Source organism: Sesamum indicum, linkage group LG12 (genome assembly GCF_026168435.1).
Source record: "Sesamum indicum cultivar Baizhima isolate 11 linkage group LG12, ASM2616843v1, whole genome shotgun sequence".
Taxonomy (NCBI): domain Eukaryota; kingdom Viridiplantae; phylum Streptophyta; class Magnoliopsida; order Lamiales; family Pedaliaceae; genus Sesamum; species Sesamum indicum.
In genome coordinates this window covers 18,807,380-18,829,573 of record NC_142668.1, presented here as the reverse complement: position 1 = coordinate 18,829,573, position 22,194 = coordinate 18,807,380, and the positions used below count along the sequence as shown (strand labels likewise).

Here is a 22,194-nt window from a genome sequence, read left to right as displayed (position 1 = left end):
ACGTTAAGCACATTTTCAACAACCCTAATTTGTTCGTGGAGCCAGAGGCTTGCAAGAAGAAAATGTTTCTAGCTAGTGTATATGTTAAGGGTTTGCATGCATGGTGGCCATGAAATATCATGATTATAAGACGTGAAGAACTTGTCCACCGAATGTTGGATGCTAGTGCATCATTTTCTCCAATAACCTACTAAGAGATATATACATGAAAACCCCCCTCCCAATATGTATATATATATGATTCACAATTTTGTTCAAATTAAACAATCTGCAAAATTAGTTTAATAATTGGATGACAACACAAGTAGTGCATGTAGCATTTATTAACAACATAAAAGAGTAATCCAGTCTCAAATTTGCTCAAAGTTGTTACTGTTTTTTCTTTCAACAGCGAGTTGGGAAATGATACTAATAATGTCATCCAACAGAACGCACACACCCCCACACAAGTACTGAGGCGGAAAAATTCAAACCAAAGGTGAGACTCAGGTCAGTTGTAGTAGTAGTAGCAGTAGAACTTCGATCCTAGCCCTCCTATTATTTGCATTGCATGTCTGCCATGTGGATGTGGTTGCCAACGCCTTACACTTCTTGCATAGCTTGCTTGGATGGATGATAAATGATGGGAGTCATTGTAAATATTTTTTTTAACAAAAAAAAAAAAAAGAAAAGAAAAAGGTGATGCATATAAAAACAAATATGACCGCGTTGGCTATTAAAATTAAAATAGAGTTGTCAAAAGTTTATCATCTCATAAAATTTGAACATCAAAATTCATAGCCCAATCCCAAGCTACATTTGGGGCTTCAAGGTAAAGTCATCAGCACAACCAAATTATATATACATGGTAGTGTCAACTGTGAACTGTGAATTGTGAACTATGAAAGTAAAGAAGCTCTCTCTCTATATATATATATATTAGAATTCTTTGATTGGAAGAAAAGCATTAATTCCTCAACTAATATTGCATTTTAATAATGCTAATACAAGTAATAATAATGAAAATTTAACTTTTTAAGCTTGTTATATCTTTCATGTTTTGTTATTATAAATTATTGACAATCGATCAATATTAAAAAAAAAGTTAAAACAAAATAAAAAAAAAGATGAATGGACATGGAGAAAGGGTAAAGAGCGTCAAAAAGTGTTGGATGATGGTTGTCCACGCCTTTTTAGGAGCTTGTTTTGCACTGTCGGAGTCAGCACCTGCCAACTGCCATCGTGAGTTATAAACGGAGAAGCTGCGCGTGGAGTTCATCGCACACTCTCCCTTGACTGTCACTCCAGACATTCTTACTAAGAAATTTTGTGAACTGAATAAAAAAATGGTAGAAGTGGGGTTGGTTGCTTAATTGACAGGGCGACCCTTTTCGTCCTGTTATTTTTCCTTTCAATTAACAATACGGTTCAATTATTTACAATCTAAGATGCGAGTTCAGTTCACAATGGAGATTGGGGAAGATAAAGAATTGAAGTGACGCGCCTATATCAACTTCACCAAAACTAGCAGAAAATATACGTCCGCCCGATCCGCTGGAGGCACATATATATATACACACAGAGAGAGTGAGCAAGATAAAGTAAACTAAGATCTAAAGGCCTATAGCTTTACAGCATACAATTCAGAGGAAGATCGCCACTTCACTCTCTCCAAGGTATGACTCTTCTCATCTGAAAATTTATTTTAAGTTCTAGAATTTAAGTTGTTCATCAGTGATTCCCATCATAATCTCTGTTGCTTCTGGGATTAGAAAGATTCATGATTTGGTGGGGTCAATTATTTATGATCTGCTGTTTCACTCTACTCTTTCCCGCAAGTTTTCCGGATAAAACCGTTGCTAATTATAAACTGCATAAGTAAGTTTTGATTACTCCCACTGATAAGTGGCTTTTACTTCGTTTTTGTGCTTGGATATGGATTTTATTGTATGGACATGTGGTCTGTATAATGATATTCTGTAAGTTTCGGCGACCTGATCTGGATCGTAAGTTCGAACTCGTTTCTCTACTTCTCCTTTCCGTTCATAATTTTTCCTTGTAATAGTTTTGCTCTCTGAAATCCTCTCCCATATTTCTTTCTGTTCTCAGAGCCTGAACTTCCTGATATTTTATTTATAGAATGTCCTTCTGAACACATGTATGCATTTTTGCAGGTTGACTTCTGTATTACTATAGCGCTGATTGCATCTTCCTCTTAACTGCTCTAGCTTGTACAAGTTCTCAGTTGGGAGACTGAATTAAGAAATGAGTAAAAGCTTATTTCTTATTTTGGAGCCTGATTGAGAACTAATAATTCACCTGTTGGGCAAGTTGAAGAATTGTGGTGCGGTTTCCATCAGTGTTTCCTGGCCATTGATCCGCCCAGAGTAACTCCCCATTAGATAGGGAAAGAAAGGGAAGAAATACGCAGAAATGGAAGAAAATATTCGAAAATTCCTAATCGGCCAGCAAAACAACTCTGGTCCGCTTAGTTACAGTTATGACGATAACAGGAAGGAGGGACCAGGTTCTGTTAGTAAGATGTTTAGTCAGGATGCTTCCAATTCTATGGATAAAATATTATGGCCAGGGGAAGTTAATATAACTGTTGGAGCAAGACCTGTTCTCAACTACTCCATTCAGACTGGTGAGGAATTTGCTCTTGAGTTTATGTGGGAAAGGGTGAACCCCAGGCAACATTATATTCCAAATTCTTCTCTTGGAGCTAATAGTGAAACTACATCTGGGGATCTACATGGTGTGCTTCGAGCATCTCATGCTGGTTCTGAGAGATACCTTGACACTTCCTTGTTTCCCTCTGTTGAAAAGGGTAATATCCAAGATGCTGTGGATGATGGTTCTCAAACTGAGGAAAAATCTACCCGCAAGCCACTTCAATCAATGATTAGAGCGTCATCAAAGAATACGAGTGTCCACAGGCTTCATAGTCATTCTTCCTTGGGCTCGTGTGGTGGTCCATCTAAATTATTGAAGCTGCTCTGCAGTTTTGGTGGCAAAATTTTGCCTCGTCCAAGTGATCGGAAACTTAGATATGTTGGAGGTGAAACACGCATTCTCCGCATTAGCAAGGATATTTCATGGGATGAGCTTAAGCAGAAGACATCGGCAATATATAACGAACCTCATTCTATTAAGTATCAGCTTCCTGGTGAGGATCTTGATGCATTGGTATCAGTATCCTCTGATGAGGACCTCCAGAATATGATGGAGGAATATAATGTACTTGATGATGGTGGCTCACAGAAGCTCAGGATGTTTCTCATTTCAAACGATGACTTGGATGATTCTCAGCTTGGTCTCGAGGGCCTGGAAGGTGATTCTGATATTCAATATGTTGCTGCTGTAAATGGTATGGATTTCGGATCACGAAAAAACTCAATTGGTCTGGATAGCCACTTGGGGAACAATTTGGATGAGTTACTCGGTTTAAATGTTGAGAGAGGGCCTGGTCAAATTGCTGCGAGCTTGCCTTCAGGTGGTACTGCTCATCCAGAAGTTGTCTCAATTTTACCAAATCAATCTTCTCAGATAGAAATGCCCAGTTCATCATGTGCTTTTGAGGCCAATTCACTTGGTTACCAGGTCCAAACTATCAGCGAACAGCCTGAATGGCATTCATCACGTGCTTCCAACCAAGTGGACATCCTCTCCACTGCAGATGAGAAGATCACAGTTCCATCATCTGTTAGATTTCAATATGATTATGGTTCTCATCATCCATTGAACAATAGACCAGATGCAGAAAAATTGGTCTCAAACCCTATCCTTCGGCAAATGGTTCCTCATGAGGCCTTAAATGTGGACCAGTCTTATGGGAGCTTGAATGCCAAGGTGCCTGGAGTCTCATCGTTGGAGTTAAAACTTGAAAATAGAACTGTTGTCCAGAAAAAGATTGAGTCTCATAAGGATCATTCTCCAAGAAGAGACATTCTTCGAATGGATACACAGATGAACAATGAGAGTTCAATCCGGAAAACGTGTGACTCTACTAAACTGCAGCCTCTTGATGATGGGAAGGCGATCTTGTCACATCCATATGATGTTTCATCTTTAAATAACAAGAAACTGGAAGCATCTGCTATAAGTGCTGCCACAGACAAAGGGACTTTGGTCCTGCCAACAAAAATCAGTGAGAAGAACCACGAAGATGTAAGGGATCATAAGGTTGACATCGTTGACCATGCTTACACATCTGGTGCAGCAACCATGCCTCTTCATAGTGACTCTGATGTCTATACTGAAGACATCAGCTATGAACCAGATATTATTCCTCAACGGCTATTTTGTTCAGAAAGAGTACACAGGGAACAGGCAGGGCTTAGTCGTTTGTCCAAATCTAATGATTCTTCCGGTCCGAAGCTCCTAATGACTTACTCCCGATCGGATGTTTCACAGCACATCTTGGAATCTGTTGATACATTGACTGATAAGGATATGACAGCCAATTTAGAAAAGTTTAATGCTGCCAAATCAATATATGTGGGTTCAGGGGATACTGAAGAGAAACTAAAAGAATCTCAGAAATTAACAGATGATGCTGCTGTCATCAGTGCAACGACTACCACTGTTTGTGACAAAAATGAGCCAAATCACAAGGCTGAGCTGGATGCTGTAGTAGCTCCTATTGCTGTTACTTCTGGGTCGAGTTTTCCTATGAAAAACCAAGGAACTTCAGAGTATCCCCATAATGAATCCGCTCTGACATCAATGGAGTTCCATCATAACAAGATGAATGAAAAGGCCAATGAAGGGAAATTTATGGGTAGGGAAGAAATTCCTTTTGCAGCTGCTTTCCAAAGTGAGCCCCGGGTTGTTGCGGGCTCTCCCGAGCATGGAGATATCCTTATCGATATCAATGATCGTTTTCCTCATGATTTTTTGTCTGATATATTTTCTAATGCTAGAGCAGAAGACAGCTCTGCTGGTGTCATGCCACTGCATGGTGATGCAGCTGGTTTGAGTGCAAACTTGTCTGATCATGTACCTAAAGATTGGTCATTCTTTCAGAACTTGGCACAAGAAGATTCCAGAAAAGATGTTTCCCTTATGGATCAGGATCATCTGACATTCTCACCTTCACAAGCAAAATTTGGAGAAGATATACCCATTGATTATGGTAATCCACCATTTGAGGCTGATGCCATTGCAGAAGTTCATGCACATTCTAGTAGTAATCTTGATGCTGATATCCAGAGACCATCATCTCCCCCTGTAAGACCTAACACCATGAATTTGCATTCAGATTATGATATTTCTCAGAATACTGGTATTCAGAATCTGCAATTCAACCGTCCAATGAACTCAAGGACAGCTGGGTCAGATTACGAGGTATTATTTCATTATCAATAATATTGAAAGATTTACCTCATTTCAATTATGTCATGTAGTCATTTTTTTACTGTTAGGATGCAAAAAAAGCAGCTCAGCCTACAGCCTTCCCTCTTGTTGACTTCTTCGTTGGAGAGTTTGATCCCAGTGCCCTACAGGTACAGTGCCTCTTATCAGAGAATCTAATTAACATGTATATACAGAACTGAAATAACATCTAGTACAGCTTAGGAGCTCTCATTCAAAAACACGCACGAAGCAAAGAAAAAAAAAACAGAGAAAAAGAAAAAGATCCTACCCATTGTGAGTAGAAAAAGTTGAATAAGACATGCGTGGGCTCAACCATGGGTAGGACTGGAAACATAAAACTCTTTCTCATCAATCTTGTGTGCTTGGTATGTATAGAATTGCAGTAAATTAATGGCAGCTTTAATCCACTTGTTGGTATTTACTTTTTCTTGTTGGGTTACAGATTATAAAGAACCGAGATCTTGAAGAGTTGAGGGAATTGGGTTCTGGAACTTATGGGACAGTTTATCATGGTAAATGGAGGGGTTCTGATGTTGCTATCAAGAGAATAAAGAAGAGCTGTTTCATAGGTCGCTCATCTGAACAGGAGAGACTGGTGAGTTGCATCTAATCGATTCTTCTTTATTTTCCAGATGACTGATAGTTGTATAAAGAATAAGTGACTTTGCAAGAACTATTGCTACAATAGTTAAGAAATAGGTAATGACTTTATCTTCCATTTCTCCATGAAAGGAGTGGGAAAAAAAAAAGAAGAGAAATTATGTCATGTTAGGCTTTTCTTTTGGATGAGGACTTCTCTGTTCATTTATCATCACTGTCTCCATGGATTCACTTTGTGACAGTAACCTTCTTATGATATTCTGTAGTCAGCAGAATTCTGGCATGAAGCTGGAATTTTGTCAAAGCTTCACCATCCCAATGTGGTGGCTTTTTATGGTGTAGTACAAGACGGTCCTGGAGGGACACTTGCAACTGTCACAGAGTATATGGTGAATGGGTCCCTTAGACATGCTTTAATTTCCAAGGACAGGTACTATTATCCTATGCTTAGAAGTCCTGCCTGCTAATCCCTGCCTTCTTTTAGCCTTTTTCACATGCAATTTATCCAGGCATCTCGATCGTCGCAAAAGGCTCATAATTGCCATGGATGCAGCTTTTGGAATGGAATATTTGCATTCAAGGAACATTGTGCACTTTGATTTGAAATGCGACAACCTGCTTGTCAACTTGAAGGATCCTTCCAGACCCATCTGCAAGGTAAACACCTTGGTTTAAGACAGATATCAAAACTTTTTGCTGTGATTGATATTATGGTACAGTTAAGCTGCGTACATGCTTTTTTAAGTGGTTGAGTGCTACACTGTATCAATCGTTGTTATAGTAAGCGCGAAAGCAATTACACTTTACCAAAACATGGGAAAAATTATGAACACTAACTGGATGGTCCAAGAGGAAATTGGGAGAGAGGATTTCAAAGAAGAAATTTTAGATTATAATTGTGGTTGATGAATTTCAGCTATCTTACTTTTATTTTGGAAAACATGTCAGGTGGGTGATTTTGGTTTGTCAAAAATCAAAAGAAATACATTGGTTACTGGTGGTGTCCGGGGAACCCTTCCATGGATGGCTCCGGAGTTATTAAATGGTAGCAGTAGCAAGGTCTCAGAAAAGGTAAGTTTTACCAATTCCCTCGCTATATTCTATGAAACCATGCAAAAGAAATGGTGGGAAATTATTTGCATAGTTAATAGCTGCTGCATGATTAGTGTGAATCACTGCTCCCAACCCCTGAAAATTGAAGAAATATAGAAGAGAGAATAAAAGCAGGAGATTCAGAAAATAGTGGCTCATGCTATCACACCAGAGGGTGCTCAACTATTTACTATTATACTATGTGAATGCTCATTTGATCCCAATTCTTATGTCGGATATGGCTCTCTCAGTTTACTTTATTTGCCAGATCGAACCCATCGCTCTGCAGGTTCTTTATCATCTTACTTTCTGTAACAACTCATCTTTCATTTCTTTACAGGTTGACGTCTTCTCCTTTGGGATTGTACTTTGGGAAATTCTCACGGGTGAGGAACCTTATGCCAACATGCATTATGGAGCAATCATTGGTATGCTCACTCTTTCCTCATACTAGAATTACAAGAGAAGGAAATTAGGAACTCTGAACTTTTCCCATCTTCCGAAAGCAGGTGGTATAGTGAATAATACACTGCGGCCCCCGGTCCCGACCTTCTGTGACCCAGAATGGAGATTACTGATGGAGCAATGTTGGGCTCCAGATCCATTGGCTCGGCCATCCTTCACTGAGATTGCTGGACGCCTACGTACCATGTCTGCAGCATGCTCGACAAAACCACAAGGCTTTACAGCGCACAATCAGTCACCCAAGTGATTATGTAATATATTATCTTTATTTGCTTTCCTAAAAATGGTCTCGTCTAGCATATTTTTTGTATAGCCTGTCTTCACGGGGATATAACAGCTACAGGTGGTGTTTGTGTGAGGCAGAAGTGTCATTATGAATGACTACATTTGTGTATACCTCGAGGAAACAAAAAGAAGTTACCCACATTTGTAAGCAAACAAATAAATTCGCGAACTTCTTTTATCCCTCCCTGGTAAATTGTGCAGTGCAGTTCTATTTATATGTTCTGTACTGAGAGATGCGATGGAATTGCCCATTTATTCTACTCGGACAGTGACAAACTCGCACAGGAATATATCCACTTGCAATTTGCTGTTGAAAAGGATGATTTTATCAGATGAACCCACAAGATAAAGAATAGGGTAAATTACAACTATATTTATAATTTTAATATCTTTTCAACTAATAAGAAAATATTTGTAATTATACAAAATCTTAGAAGAGATCGCTGTGATTTACCCTAATGAATAAGCAACAAACAAACTGCTCAGAATCATGATCCGTTCTTAAGTCACCCAATCCACACTACAAGAATTAGATTGCAAAATCGATGACCTTAGTGGTAATCATAAAAAAATCCTTCTTTATTACGGTCAAACAGAAATTCACACAAAGAAAATCTGCCCAACATTTAAAAGGCTTTCATGAGGTACATTAAAAATCACACTATTCTCCCTGCATATCTTCCTAAGAAATGCATATATATAATCAATAGCTATTTTCTTGTATATCCTGGATTCCCTCCTTGCTCTAACTACTGTGTTCCCCAGAATGTGGACCACCCCAGCATCCCTACAACTACTCAAAAACTCCAGCTCATCGAGTTCTGTTTCTCGACCTGATGATGTGATGGTGTTGTTTGCATGCATTGGTGATCTAGCAGGCACAATTGAGTCTACTGATGAAATTGTAAAGTCAAGATTTGACGAAGATGTGTGGCCATTGTCTTTCAAAAGGTAATCTCTTGACTGTTGCGTTTGCTGCCCATATACACTATATTCATCCGAGTCCGAACACCCCTCCATCATGGACTCAAGGCGAACAAACATAAAGAGATTGTCAAAGAGCTTCTTCTCAAACTCATCGTCCTTTTTGTGAAGATCTTTATAACCAAATCTTGCTACGCAACGGAACATGTGAAAATTTTTGGGCCCTATACGTTTGACGAGAAATCTTTCTTCCTCTGGAACTGTGTAGACTGGAAGGTACTTCACACACACAAAGACTACCACAGAATGTATAGCTGGCAGATTTGTGATGAAGTGTGAGAAAATATGGGGTACTCCGCTTGCCAACTCGGTGTACACAAGTCCAATCCCGGGAACACGGACCAGCCCTAAGCTGGGACCAAGGCCTAAAATCCAAGCCATGGAAACCTTGCTATGCATTTCAAACTCATAGCGTTTCATTGTTCCATAATGCCAAACATACATGATGATAAGAAAGGCAGCAGCAATCACAAGGGGGACCCAACCACCTTGATCGACCTTAAAGAGCATTGCTGAGAAATACGTACACTCCACCACTAGAGAAAAGAAAGTGAATAACAGGACAAGGATCCAATGGCAGTGCCAAACTAGTAACATTATTAGTGTCATGAGAAGAGTCGTCACAAGCATGACAATCACAACTGCAGTACCTGTGGTCACATCATACACAAGTTTTAGAGAAGGCTCATGAACAATAATTTACCAGAAAGACAAACTAAACAACAGAAACGGTAATTTCCAACTAGTTTCACTTGATATGTTTGCGATTCATATGGCAATTTACACGACATTATCAACAAGACCTCAACTAGAGAAACCAGTTGTCTGACCAACCAACTAGATCAGAGAAACTCTCAACAACAATATAAGTAATCAACTTGCATCAATTCGCATGTCTGAAAACACCATAATACAAGATTCGATTTGGTCTCAGGGTGCCAACACAAGCACAGTTCTAGTAATGCACACAAAACAGAGAAGACATATTGCCACATCTTTTCCAGTTTCCCCTCAAGCCCAATCTTCACTAAAATTAGAACCTCAGTGATGTCAATGATGAAACATTACGAGTTTATTGTGTTCAGATAAACAGGAATTAAACAGAATATATCATTATTATTTCCATTTATTTAATTTTGAAAAATGTTTGGACATAACAGTGTTGGCGTCGGATTAGAACTAATTAAGAATGATCGTGTAAAGCATGAAAAGCTCACCGTAAGCATTGCCAATTTGGCTTTTATTTTTGAATCCAGCAGTTACAGCAATACAAAGGACCATAAGGATCCAATTCATGTCTGGAATATATATCTGGCCCAGAAATTTCTTTGACGTATGTACAACTTTGACTCTCGGGAAACAGCCAAGGGCAAGGGCCTGCTTGATTATTGAAAAAGTAGCAGATATAGTAGCTTGACTAGCAACAATAGCAGCTAAAGTTGCAATAATAAAAACAGGCCAGTAGACTTTATCTGCAAACAGAAAATTAAATTAACAAGTCAGGGATTAAAATGATGCCTAATTCTTGACGTGGACATCAAGAAAGACTTTTCTGTGAGGATCTTTCAAATCTTAATTCGCATCTCTCCTATGAATAGTCTCTTCCAAATGTCTCAACACTTCCTTTTTACTTCAAAATGGTGCTTTCAGATTTCAAAATTTTGATAAATATTAATTCTTAAAATCTCATTGCAGCAGCTAAAGCGAGTCATGAGAGTATCAGAATCATAGTTCAGGCTCACCTGGAATTGATCGATAAAATGCATCAACTACGTGGTCTCTATTTTCCATGATGTATGCTGCTTGCCCAGAGTAGGCGAGAAGAAGACAAGGAAACACGATAACTGTGAAAGCAAGCTGTATAGCAGAAACTGGAAAATGAGCAAGATCAGCAAAAAGTGCTTCTGTCCCTGCAATAGAAAGCAGTGGTCACAAATCTTTTTATATCTGACTTCAAAAATATACTATATACCACCTAAAATCCCTAGAAGATTACATGATAATATCTGAGAAAGAGATAGAGAGAGACCTGTGATACTAAGCATGATCCCTCCAAGAGACGTCCAACCTTTTTTCTTTCCTCTTTTAAAAAAGCGATATATGTACACAGGTGAAAAGGCTCTGAGGACTGAACTATCATATTTATATATGTTGAAGATACCAATGCCTCCAATCATGAGAAACCAGAGCAGTACAATTGGAGCAAAAAGCCAACCAACTTTATCTGTGCCATAATGTTGCAAGCTGAACAAACCAACTAATATGATTACAGCGACGAGTACAACCACATCTGCATTAAAAAACACATGCTCAATCTCATAAAAAACACAATAGGCAGGATCATGCAACTAAGCAGTGAAGACAATGCAAGAAATCAAAAGGTAATGCTAATACAGAGAAAAGCAGAATTAGTAACTCAAAGATACAAGATCATACCATTGCTCATCTTTGGGTGATCCACCTTGATTCCGCCAGAAGCAGAAAGAACTGCACATTTACTTTGGTCAACAAAGAGTCGAATAAACATGTACCAAAAAAAGTAATACACACGCCTGAACGGGTACCAAATAGTTACCATTTAACGCTTGAAATATGTATGATCTATATGCTTATAGGACTTCATTCAGAAAACCCCATCAGCCTTGATTGCTCAAAACCAATGGAAATACAGAAAATACCATATCTTTTCCAGCTTCGGCATAAACTACTCTCTAATTGCATTCTAATACAGCACCAAACCTTTCCATGGTATAATCCAAGTGTTAAAGATACATTCACAAATGAAGTGGCTCAAATCTTGGCAATTATGATTAACATTTCTCATCAAGGAAATCATTAGTTTGTCAATTCACATATGGTAAAATTATGGATCACCTGAGTTGGAAAACATGAATAGGCACCAGATGGGAAAAAGGAAACATAGATACAGAGATGTATTTACCAGATATAGCAGGAGTGAGAATACCATCCCCAATCACCATGCATGTCCCCACTAATACAAGTATAAGAAGGGAAGTTCTTCTGAAAGCATTCACCTCTAGCCATCTCTTGGTTTTAGCAGCAAATGAATGCTCATGGAATGTGCTACGGCTATAAGTTGTTAGCTCCTCATCGGTGCGGTGTTGATTGGGAATTGTTTTCACTTTAGCATGCCGACAAAGTAATGAATAAAGAGCAAAAGTTCCTCCTGAGAAAAGGAGAAGAAAGATCTGTTACTGTAGTATAAATCTACCATTCTTCATTAGTAACTTTTAGCAGATAGCATCAAAGCGTTACATGTAAGCTTTTAAAGTTTGCAGCCAGAAAAAGCTGGCAGATATAATCCCTTCACCAACAGAGTTAATAATAATAATAATAATAAAAAAAAAAGGATATGGCTACATAGATTCCAGTCCGATGGAAGTCCAATTTGAACCCCCAGAAAAAAAGTAAAATACAAAATACAAACAAGTTAATCTTAACATAATAAAAGTACAGCAGTCTATTAATAGATGACTTGGAAATGAGGTTCCATTAATCTATAATCTTTTACATTTAGAATTGTGAGTTTTGAAGTTATGTGCAAGCAATTTTGAAGAACTCAACATACCATCGTGCGAATCTCATACTAGAACAAATACATTGTTCTAACAACTGAATCCCATATGTTTGCTTTATATCGAGACACATCAGAACTTTACAAGATATGTCGTTATATTTTTCGCACAGTTATCTTAGAGATGCCAATTGATTACTTAAGTAAGGGATCCACATCTCACGAATAAGGTGCCTAATAAGATATCATAAAAAAATTTCTACCTAGAAAGCGACTTACCTTGACCATTGTCGTTTGCTCTACAAACAATAAACACATATTTGAGGAGAGGTATCAGCGTCAGGGAGTATATAATCAACGAAAGGGCGCCAATAACATCCTCTGGATCATCTATTCCATGAGGAAAAGTATTGTAGAACACATACAAGGGAGATGTTCCCAAGTCCCCATATACCACTCCCAGACTTTGGAATGCAAGCCTTAAGAGCAGAATTGCTGAGAATTTCTGTTTAATGAAAAAATTAATCCATTAACAGTCAGCAGCATCGTAAATAAAGGAATCCACTAACTCCACCTTAACCCAGATCAAAACAGCTATCCCAGTAATGCCACAAAAAACATACACTTGAAGAAGTTTGTTCAACCTCCCCAACTTCAAGAAAGGCCATACGAAATTGACTACAAGTTGCAACTTGTATAAATAAGAAACAGCAGTGGCAACAACAAAATAAATCCAGCTGAATGAGAACAAATCAACAATTTAGCTGCACAAAGTTATCTGACACAAGTTCCCGCTGATTCAGATTTGTTTTCCATCATGCTAAACCTATCAAGTAGGGTTCCATTGCATTACCATGAGGACATAATAGAAAAAAGAAAAACAAAGAAGGAAGACCAAGAATATCAATTCGTCAAGATCTCGTTAACTTCAAGGCAGAGCGAAAAAGGCTAAAAGCTAACGTGCAAAAACACGTGCTATATACATGTTCTTGTACATCCTTCCTAGTAAGTACTAGGAAAGAACTCAGGAGTTTACCTTTTCTCTGTACATATTTTTAAGTCTTCCAGCCTCCTCATCCATAGGCTGATCAAGCTTCTGGTCCAAAACCCACATACTTCCCTTAGTCTCACCACCTTCATCAAATTCCACCCCAGATGCCATCTCTCTTCAAATTAGTCTATAAATCCACCAACAGCTTATGCAACTGATTCAAACCCCAATAGCCATAAAAGAAGCAAAAAATCTAAATCCCAAGTCTCGGATGATCAAGAATTTGATTCTGGAAACTGAAACTCAATCCAATCCCAAGAAATCAAAAAGTAATCTCTGCGCAAGAGAAAAGAAGCCCCAAGAAACGAAGCCGGAGAAGAAGACAAGAGTACAAGAAGACGACAGTCAATACACAATAGAAAAAGAAAATTAATAAGAGTTTTATTATTACTACTCAGATAGGTGGCAAGAGAGTTGTACAGTGGGGTCAAATCAATATCAGCCACACAACCACCTACCAGGAATCAAACCAGAAAGAAAGAAAGAAAGAAAGAAATTCACCAAGAAACCTCTTCAATTCAAACTTCAATGCTTCCGCGCACCTCTCTAATTAAACTCAACTTTCCAAGTTTTGTCGGATGCAAAATCTTGAGACGGGCTCACCTCCGACAAGCTCAACTAACAGTCACAGTATTTGCCTTGAGCAAGTAAAACTCTCAATTCTTGATTCCAAGTAAAAGAGATACCGTCCGGCAGAGAAGGAAGTGTCTAAAATTTCTCGCGTAACGTACGGACTTTCAGGTTTCAAGAAACAGTGGAAATCCGATTTATCTCTTCAAACAAATATCTCCAACTCTCTCTCTCTGAACAATCTTTCACAGAGCAGAGGCGGCACTTTCTCTCTCTAGATTCTGTTGCCTTACCCTCTATAATGACACTGACAAACGAGAGAGCCCTCTGTTTGTTGCATGAATCTCTATTTTCTCATTACCCTCTTCGGAGTGACACGTTCTCAGCATTGCTGGATTTTTTTCGAATAATAATAATAATACTAAAATCGTCATTAGCAGTTATTTTGGACTCATAAATCAATCTTAAATCTGGGGTTGGATTTATAGAATGAATCCGATGTGTTACTATTATCACTTCACATTAAATTATTTGTCATTTATTTTATTCTTTTTAATTATTTTCATTTATTGTATTTTTTTATTAAATTGTATATTGATCTATTAATTGAATTATTTAATTTTTTAAAATATGGATGTAATCATTGCTAAAAAATAATAATCCTTAAATCGAAAGTTATTATCTTGAGTTGCGTGTTTAATTTGATAAGTTCTGGTTATTTCCTAATGGTATAACTTTTAATATCCCTCCGATTTTGTAATGGAGGGCGGATGGCTGCTTGAATCATGTTAGTTTATGAATTAATAAGAAGGGATAATTACACTTCCATCCCCTAAAATTTGATATAATTATATGTAGATCTCCTGTAATATGAAAAATTACATCTGACACTCCTGAGTTTTGCTTTTGCTTAACAAATAAGTACCTCCATTAGTCAAATTCATTGAATTTGCTAAAATTAATAAAACTAATCAGAAAAACAAAAGATTATATTTGTCTCTAATTAACTTATTACTGACTTATAGCAAGTCAGTAAATATTTTTATAATCAAATTACCCTCATACGTTTTCATGTGTTAATAAATGTGATGAGGTATATCTTTATTGTTATAAGGAAAATTTAGTTCGAAAAATAATTGTTTGACCTGCAATAAGTCAATTTTAAGTCAATTAAGGGTAAATATCACATTTTCATTAAGGTGTTTTGTTAATATTAGCTAATTCAGTAAATTTTAATTAATAGGGGGACTTATTTGTTAAACTAAAACAAACATTAAAAATATTAAATATAATTTTTTAAATTATAAAAAAATTATATGTAATTACACCAAATCTCGAGAAAGAGAAGTATAATTGTCTTAACAATAATATGATACGGACAAAATTAGCATACCCCACCCCCAATAATTCTGAATTAATATAAAGTAAAAAGATTACTAAGATGTGGGGGGAAGGTTGTGTGGGTCAATCGTATAAATCTCAATAAAATTTTTTTTCTTTGTTCGAATGATTATAATTATTTCATTATTCAGTTCCTTTTTGGTATGCAAGGATGCAAATTCTAATTATTTTATTCATTATCATCCTTAGATCAATATATACATATATATATATATATATATATATATATACTGAAAGTGATAGTATTAGAAAATATATATAGTCCACCAGGATCATAGTAAGACTAATGAAATATTTTATAAACATGTGATGGTTGATATTTTCAATTTGAAGAAATGATGTAATTATGTTGGGCATTGACAAATTTGATAGGCGCAAGTATTTAATGTCCAGGGAATGCATCTTAAACTTTGAATACTTGAGAAATTGCAATTTGATCATTTTACTTCCACTATATTTGAAATGAATATCTAATTAAATGCGAAATGGATAATTTAAGGTCCAATTATTAATTACATAACATATATGTACTTGCAGTTGCAATATAAATCGACCTTCCTTTTACACCTAATTAATTTATTGTTGAGACAAATTAAGTTTGCAACTCTACTGTTCTAAATAATTTATTACCTTATGCGTTATGCATTTTGAAATAAAATAAAATTATCATCAAGACTTTTTTAAAAAAAATAAAATAAAACAAAATAACAAAAGGCACTTGTGTTTATTTGTATAATATCAAACAATAATCTCTACTGGGTAGTGGAGATGTGGATCCAAATGCAATCACACGTGAAGAACTACATTACATATATTAAAGCTAGCCTGCTCGAGTCGCTGTATTTGTTGATTTCATACGTATAAAATTACTCCAATTGATTATATATATATATATATGTATATAAATTAATTTGAAGGAATAAACTTTTGCTTATATTAAACTATATAACGATGCTCATAAGTACATAAAATAAATTAATACGCGACTAATTAAAATTAAAGAGAGTATATAAACATTGGGATTTGCAATATATATATTATAATTATTTAATTAATGAAATTAATTATGTTGCATGATTCCTTGTACTCCATCATTAATAAAGTTGAGATATCAGAAAGTGGGTTGTCTTTAAGAATCAAGATTTGTTGCATATAATATAATATAATTATGAGAATCGTACTGACGTTTTCTCTATTTTAATTAATCTTTTTCTCTTCACTTTTCTTTCAAAATTACAAGATTTCATAGTTGTTGCTCTCTCTGTGCGCACGTGTATCGTGTTTTCCGGCGCCCTTCAAGACCACATGCCCATCTTTATTTCTTTTACCTTCCCTATAATTATAAATATTTTTTAAGTTTAAAATCCGCTTTTTTAAGTTTTTATTCAATTTTTTTAATAGATCAAAGTATTTTTTTGAATTATATACTATAGTTTTATATATTTTTGTAGCTTTTTAAAAATATTTTATGAACTAATATGTTATATCAAGTATTTATTTTATCTACGTTATGTTTTTTTAACTTTAACAAGAATAATATAATGATTTTCACTTCACGGTTTAGGACTATATAATTATATTTTATTTATAATTATGTCAAATTTAAAAAAGATAGCTATAATTTATCTTTTTTTTTAGACACTCATCGTTATGAAATGATTAGGTTATGATGTTTTGACTCATTGGTGAGATTGTAAATTCAAATTTAAAATCATAGTGAAACATAAATAAAAGAGTATTGTGAAAGTGAGAAAACCTCTTTGATAATCGAATCAATATTTTTAATTATATCTTAATAGAATAAAAAAAAAAATATTAATTTCCTCAAAACCAATGAATGTGATTGTGGGTCAATATTAAAAAGCGGCCAACTTACCTAACCAAGAAAACATAGTAAAATTAAATAAATAGGTTAAATTTTTAAACAAATTATTATATAAGTTATGTCCCTAAATATTTCACTAAACTTAAGAAATTTAAGCAATTCGTTAATTACGTCAAATGGAGATTAATAAATAGTATGTAATGAAGGGAGAAAAAAAAAGGCGTTGATTAATGGTTAATTATCAAGAGTTGAAACACTATATACGCAGTGCGTATCCATTGGGTTTTTTCACATAAAACTTAAACAGTTGTCGTAATTGATGTGAAAAGGACAAAGTGTAAGAAAAGCACAAAGAAAGGGAATATCCAAGGACAAATTCCTACCCATGGGAAGCTATGGTATCGATTTATTATATATGTTGTTCAATTGGCATTCAAGCATGATAAGACAGTGTGTGCGTGTGTGTGTGTGTGTGATGGGACAAGGAATATTGGAGGTGGAGTGAGGAGGAATATCGTTCATGATATACATAATTCATAGTCATAAGCTATTAAATAATTGGGGAGGCCCATGCCCCATCGTCGGCTTGGAAGATAATTATTGGGTCGGGTCGGGTATGAGGCAAAGACGTGGCTGCGTGTTTGCTACAAATGCCAATATAAATTGATGTTATGCCAGCTACGGAAGGATATGCTTATTTAATACAAATTGATGTTATGCTTGGAATGTTGGGTTCCATTGGATTTTGAAATGGGCTGCGGTGGGTGATATTGAGTGTGGATTTGAAATAGGTCCAAACTACATCCATCATCCATGTGAGTACAAGTTAAATAAAAAGGATTCTCTTATCATTACATCCCCTTGGTAAATCTTATTTTGGTGATTTTACTCATCTTTCGCCTCATGCTTAGCTTAGGCTTCGAACGCAGTGATAGCTCCTTGGTGTCTTTTTTCCTTCCTCTTCACGTAGCCACGTTGACAACCCTTCTCTCGTGTTCTTTTACCTTTTTTCAAGCCTTGTATGTTGAGAGTTTGGAGATTTTATCTGATGAAGATTTGGAGGTCGCAGGGTAGTTTTTTTTTTTTGGTTTTAGACAGTTTCATGTTCTTATCCATTATTGTTACTTTTATTATAAGTAGTTACAACATTTGTACATATAAATACTTGTATTATGACATATATTTTTTGTATTGCAACATATTAAATTTCAAAGAGTTTTTCCTTCTCATTTCCTGCATCTTTTGAGTTATTTTCTAATTTTACATGGTATCAGAGCCATGACAGATCTCAATAATACGCAGGAATTAATTCAATTGGAAAAGGATGCTTTATATTTGCATCCCTCGGAGCATTCAAGTATGGCTTTATCTTCGTCACCACTAGATGGCACGAATTTTTTGCCCTGGAGTCGGGCAGTGTATGTTGCACTTGGAACCAAGATGAAACTTGATTTCATTGATGGGTCATTTCCTAGACCCATGATTGGTACTACGAATTTCGAACAATGGAGGCGAGTGGATTTGATGGCTACCTCCTGGATCTGGAACTCTATTTCCAGAGATATCGTTGAAGGATTTATGTATGTCTCATCATCCCGTGAATTGTGGCTTGAAATTCAAGCCAGATATGGGCGTAGCAATGGCCCTATGGTATATCTTTTTCAACGGGAGATTGCGTTTATTGCTCAGGGAGACATGTCCCTGACATCGTACATGACAAAATTTAAGAAGCTGTGGAGCGAGTTGCTGTGTTTGTCCCCCACACCGAGTTGCACATGTGGGGAGTGTTCTTGTGGAGTTAACAAAGCTATTACAGCAAAGGAGGAAGCGACCCAATTGCTGCAATTCCTTATGGGGCTTCATGAAGTCTATGATGCGGAAAGAAGCCAAATTTTAATGCAAGATCCATTGCCTAATATGGAGCGAGCTTTTGCGATGCTATATACTGTTGAAAAATAAAGATTAATTCACAGTAATATAGCAGACTCTTTTGGTCATACAACGTATCATCTTGCATTTAAGGATGACAGGCGAGAATCTGCGAACACGTTTCCAAGTAGGAGGAGGTCGCATGTGGACAAGCGAGCTGCGACATGTTCACACTGTCATAAGTCTGGACACACTCAGAAAACTTGTTTTCAACTTCATGGCACCCCGGACTGGTATAAGACTTTAAGTGACAACAGAAAGCGAAAGGCATAGTTCCGGTGTTAAAGGGTTTGCAGGGACAACAATAGATGATAAGGAGATAGCTGGAGGACGAGCTCCTACCAAGAAGATCGCTGAACTCATGAGCGATCTCGTCAGAGTCATGCAGAAGGAGGAGATGCATTCAGACCCTCTTAACAATTCTGCCAATTTTGTATGCACTGATAATGATTTTGCTGGTAATATTTCTAAACACTCTATGAATGATCTGAGTTACTGAATTATAGACACTGGAGCCACTAACCACATATGTGCTGACCTTGATTTATTCCATTCCTACTCTAAACCTTCAGAAACTTATACCATTATCTTGCCTGATGGAATAAAGAAAGATGCATCATATGTTGGTGAGGTACATCTTAATGCCGAGGTCGTTCTTCAAGATGTTCTCTATATTCCCCCCTTCTCTGTAAATTTGCTTTCTGTTACTCAATTTTGTCGCAATAATTCTTATCATTTTCACTTTACTAAGACAAGTTGTATCTTGCAGGACCATGTCACTAGGAGAAATCTGGTCGTGGGATTTATTTCAAGGAACTTGTATGTCGTCAAACAAGAGTACTTTTCTCCTTCTATAGAGCGACCTACGACCCACTATCTTAATGCTTCCAGTTCTTACTCTACTGCCAGTAATGTCTCTTTTTTGTATCATAGACTAGGTCATGTACCTTTAACAATATTAAATAAAATTCCTAAGCTCCATTTGAATGAAGTTTCATTATCTCTATCTTGTGATACTTGCCATAAAGCTAAGCAATCACGAATTCCTTTTCTTTGCAATAACACACGATCTGCTGCACTTTTCGACTTCATTCATGTAGATCTTTGGGGACTTTTCAGAATTCCCACACTTTCCAATTGTAACTATTTTCTGACTATCATGGATGATTGTAGTTGCAGTATCTGGACCTACCTTATACAGCATAAGAGTCAGGTCGCTTTCACTCTTAAGATTTTTTTTTTTCTCTCATACACACTCAATTCAATCGATCTATAAAGATTATGCGATATAATAATGGATCTGAGTTCTTAAATCGCAGTTGTCGCGATCTCCGTCATACTCTGGGGATAATTCACTAAACTTCTTGTGCTTATACTCCTCAACAGAATGGTAGAGTTGAACGCAAACATCACCATTTACTCGATGTTGCGCGAGCTCTACTATTTAAAGCCTCTTTACCTACAAAGTTCTGGGAGGAATCTATCTTCACTGCGACCTACCTCATAAACCGAACTCCTTCCAAACTACTTCAGTGGAAAACTCCTTTTGAACTTCTCTATGGTACTGTACCCTTCTATACTCATCTTCGCTCTTTTGGTTGTCTATGTTATGCCACAATTACTAGCCCTCACAAACATAAATTTGAGTCTCGAGCTCGCAAATGTGTGATGATTGGATATGCCTCCACTCAAAAGACTTATAAACTGTACGATCTCGAGAACTCTTCACCTTTTACATCCAGGGATGTTCAATTCTATGAAGATCAGTTTCCTTAAACGAGCTCGCAAGCGACCTCAACTTCCTATCCACTTCCCACAGTTTCTCCCCATGCTGATATCCTTGCCAGTACTCCCCAATCATCCTCTACTCAATCTCTCTCCCCTACCTCATTTCTATACGTTGTTCTGCTTGCAATAGACAACGACCTACCTGGCTCAATGACTTCGTCTGTAATGCCAAATCCACTAACTCCTCTATCTCCCTATCTCAGACTACCTCTGCATATATGTCTTTTGTGGCTTCACTGTCTGTTTTGGAGGAGCCTATGTCGTTCACCGAGGCAGTTGTGCATCAGGAATGGAAAGATGCAATGCGATCTGAATTAGATGCCTTGGAGAAAAATAATATTTGGGAACTGGCCACCTTACCCGAGGGGAAGAGGACAATTGGATGTAAATGGGTCTACAAAACCAAACTGCGAGCTGACGAGTCAGTAGATCGTTATAAGGCTCGTTTGGTCGCTAAAGGTTTCACCCAAGTTGAAGGAGTGGACTATGGGGACGTTTTCTCTTCAGTCGCCAAAACTGTGACTGTACGACTCTTTCTCGCCATTGCTGCAGCTCGTGAATGGCCCATACAGCAGTTGGACATCAATAATGCATTTCTACATGAACACTTAGACGAAGACATTTATATGACTCTCCCTGAAGGATATGAGGTCGCACCTCATTTGGTTTGTAAGTTAACCAGGTCGCTATATGGACTGAAGCAAGCATCTCGTCAATGGAATGTGGAATTCACCTCTCGACTTACATCTTATGGATTTCGTTGATCAGTGCACGACCACTGCCTTTTTATTAAGGATACTTCTTCAGGACCACTTGTGTTGTTGGTCTATGTGGATGATATACTGCTCACTAGTCCTTCTATTTCAACTATTCAGGCCGTTAAGACCTATCTTCACAATTTATTCACAATCAAAGATATTGGGGACGCTCGGTATTTTCTTGGGTTGGAGATTGCTAGGTGCAGTGATGGTCTCTATATCTCGCAGACTAAGTATGTCATGGACATTATTCGCGATACAGGTTTATGTCAATCGCGACCTGCTTCTACACCGTTTCCACAAGGTTTGTGACTTCAATCTACTTCAGATGATCCGCTTCCCAAGCTGGATTCATATCGTCGCCTCGTGGGTCGTCTACTATATATTGGATTCACTCGTCCAGGTATTTCACACTCGGTTCAACATACCCGTGCGAGTCGCACTGGCAAGCAGTTCTGCATGTAGTTCCCTATCTTAAGAGTTGTCCATCAAAGGGTCTCTTCTTTCCCTCACAGAGCTCACTAACATTGAAGGCTTATTGCGACGCCAGTTG

The 22,194-nt window shown here is 37.1% G+C and overlaps 3 protein-coding genes across 7 annotated transcripts; 2 read left to right on the top strand and 1 right to left on the bottom strand.

Annotated features, from left to right (window-relative positions):
• The first annotated feature begins 1,343 nt into the window (after positions 1 to 1,343).
• Positions 1,344 to 7,978, top strand: LOC105175953 (RAF-like serine/threonine-protein kinase 24). 3 transcript variants are annotated; one of them, XM_020698259.2, is made up of 10 exons: positions 1,348 to 1,655; positions 2,154 to 5,116; positions 5,243 to 5,328; positions 5,406 to 5,486; positions 5,801 to 5,953; positions 6,225 to 6,388; positions 6,468 to 6,615; positions 6,907 to 7,029; positions 7,391 to 7,478; positions 7,560 to 7,978. In XM_020698259.2, the coding sequence occupies exons 2-10, from the start codon at positions 2,413 to 2,415 to the stop codon at positions 7,760 to 7,762; spliced, it is 3,750 nt and encodes a 1,249-aa protein (XP_020553918.1). In that variant the 5' UTR covers positions 1,348 to 1,655; positions 2,154 to 2,412; the 3' UTR covers positions 7,763 to 7,978. The 3 variants fall into 3 exon arrangements, 2 of the variants coding, with proteins under 2 accessions (XP_020553918.1, XP_011096900.1); XM_011098598.3 differs by having other exon boundaries at positions 2,154 to 5,328; XR_002288145.2 differs by lacking the exons at positions 7,391 to 7,478; positions 7,560 to 7,978 and having other exon boundaries at positions 1,344 to 1,655; positions 2,154 to 5,328; positions 6,512 to 6,615.
• A 380-nt stretch (positions 7,979 to 8,358) lies between these two features.
• KUP11 (K+ uptake permease 11) lies at positions 8,359 to 14,381 on the bottom strand. 3 transcript variants are annotated; one of them, XM_011098519.3, is made up of 9 exons: positions 13,872 to 14,381; positions 13,356 to 13,646; positions 12,599 to 12,824; positions 11,726 to 11,971; positions 11,221 to 11,271; positions 10,814 to 11,074; positions 10,527 to 10,694; positions 10,002 to 10,256; positions 8,359 to 9,434 (listed from the first exon to the last, which is right to left on the bottom strand). In XM_011098519.3, the coding sequence occupies exons 2-9, from the start codon at positions 13,479 to 13,481 to the stop codon at positions 8,401 to 8,403; spliced, it is 2,367 nt and encodes a 788-aa protein (XP_011096821.1). In that variant the 5' UTR covers positions 13,482 to 13,646; positions 13,872 to 14,381; the 3' UTR covers positions 8,359 to 8,400. The 3 variants fall into 3 exon arrangements, with proteins under 3 accessions (XP_011096821.1, XP_011096822.1, XP_011096820.1); XM_011098520.3 differs by having other exon boundaries at positions 13,880 to 14,381; XM_011098518.3 differs by having other exon boundaries at positions 13,356 to 14,381.
• A 4,144-nt stretch (positions 14,382 to 18,525) lies between these two features.
• LOC110013016 (uncharacterized) lies at positions 18,526 to 19,125 on the top strand. The gene has a single exon (XM_020698428.1). It carries the CDS (start codon positions 18,526 to 18,528, stop codon positions 19,123 to 19,125), a length of 600 nt encoding a protein of 199 aa, XP_020554087.1.
• Positions 19,126 to 22,194: the final 3,069 nt, after the last annotated feature.

Bases quoted from the DNA above. Each gene is read 5' to 3' on its own strand.
- KUP11 (XM_011098518.3), bottom strand. From the start codon at position 13,481: ATGGCATCTGGGGTGGAATTTGATGAAGGTGGTGAGACTAAGGGAAGT. The intron at 11,272-11,725 runs GTAAATACATCT...GTAAATGTGCAG, and splicing joins TCTCACTCCTGCTATATCTG to TTCTTTCTGCTTCTGGCGGA. The intron at 10,695-10,813 runs GTCTCTCTCTAT...TTTCTATTGCAG, and splicing joins GATCATGCTTAGTATCACAG to GGACAGAAGCACTTTTTGCT.
- LOC105175953 (XM_011098598.3), top strand. From the start codon at position 2,413: ATGGAAGAAAATATTCGAAAATTCCTAATCGGCCAGCAAAACAACTCT. The intron at 7,030-7,390 runs GTAAGTTTTACC...ATTTCTTTACAG, and splicing joins GTAGCAAGGTCTCAGAAAAG to GTTGACGTCTTCTCCTTTGG. The intron at 7,479-7,559 runs GTATGCTCACTC...TTCCGAAAGCAG, and splicing joins GCATTATGGAGCAATCATTG to GTGGTATAGTGAATAATACA.
- LOC110013016 (XM_020698428.1), top strand. From the start codon at position 18,526: ATGGCTTTATCTTCGTCACCACTAGATGGCACGAATTTTTTGCCCTGG.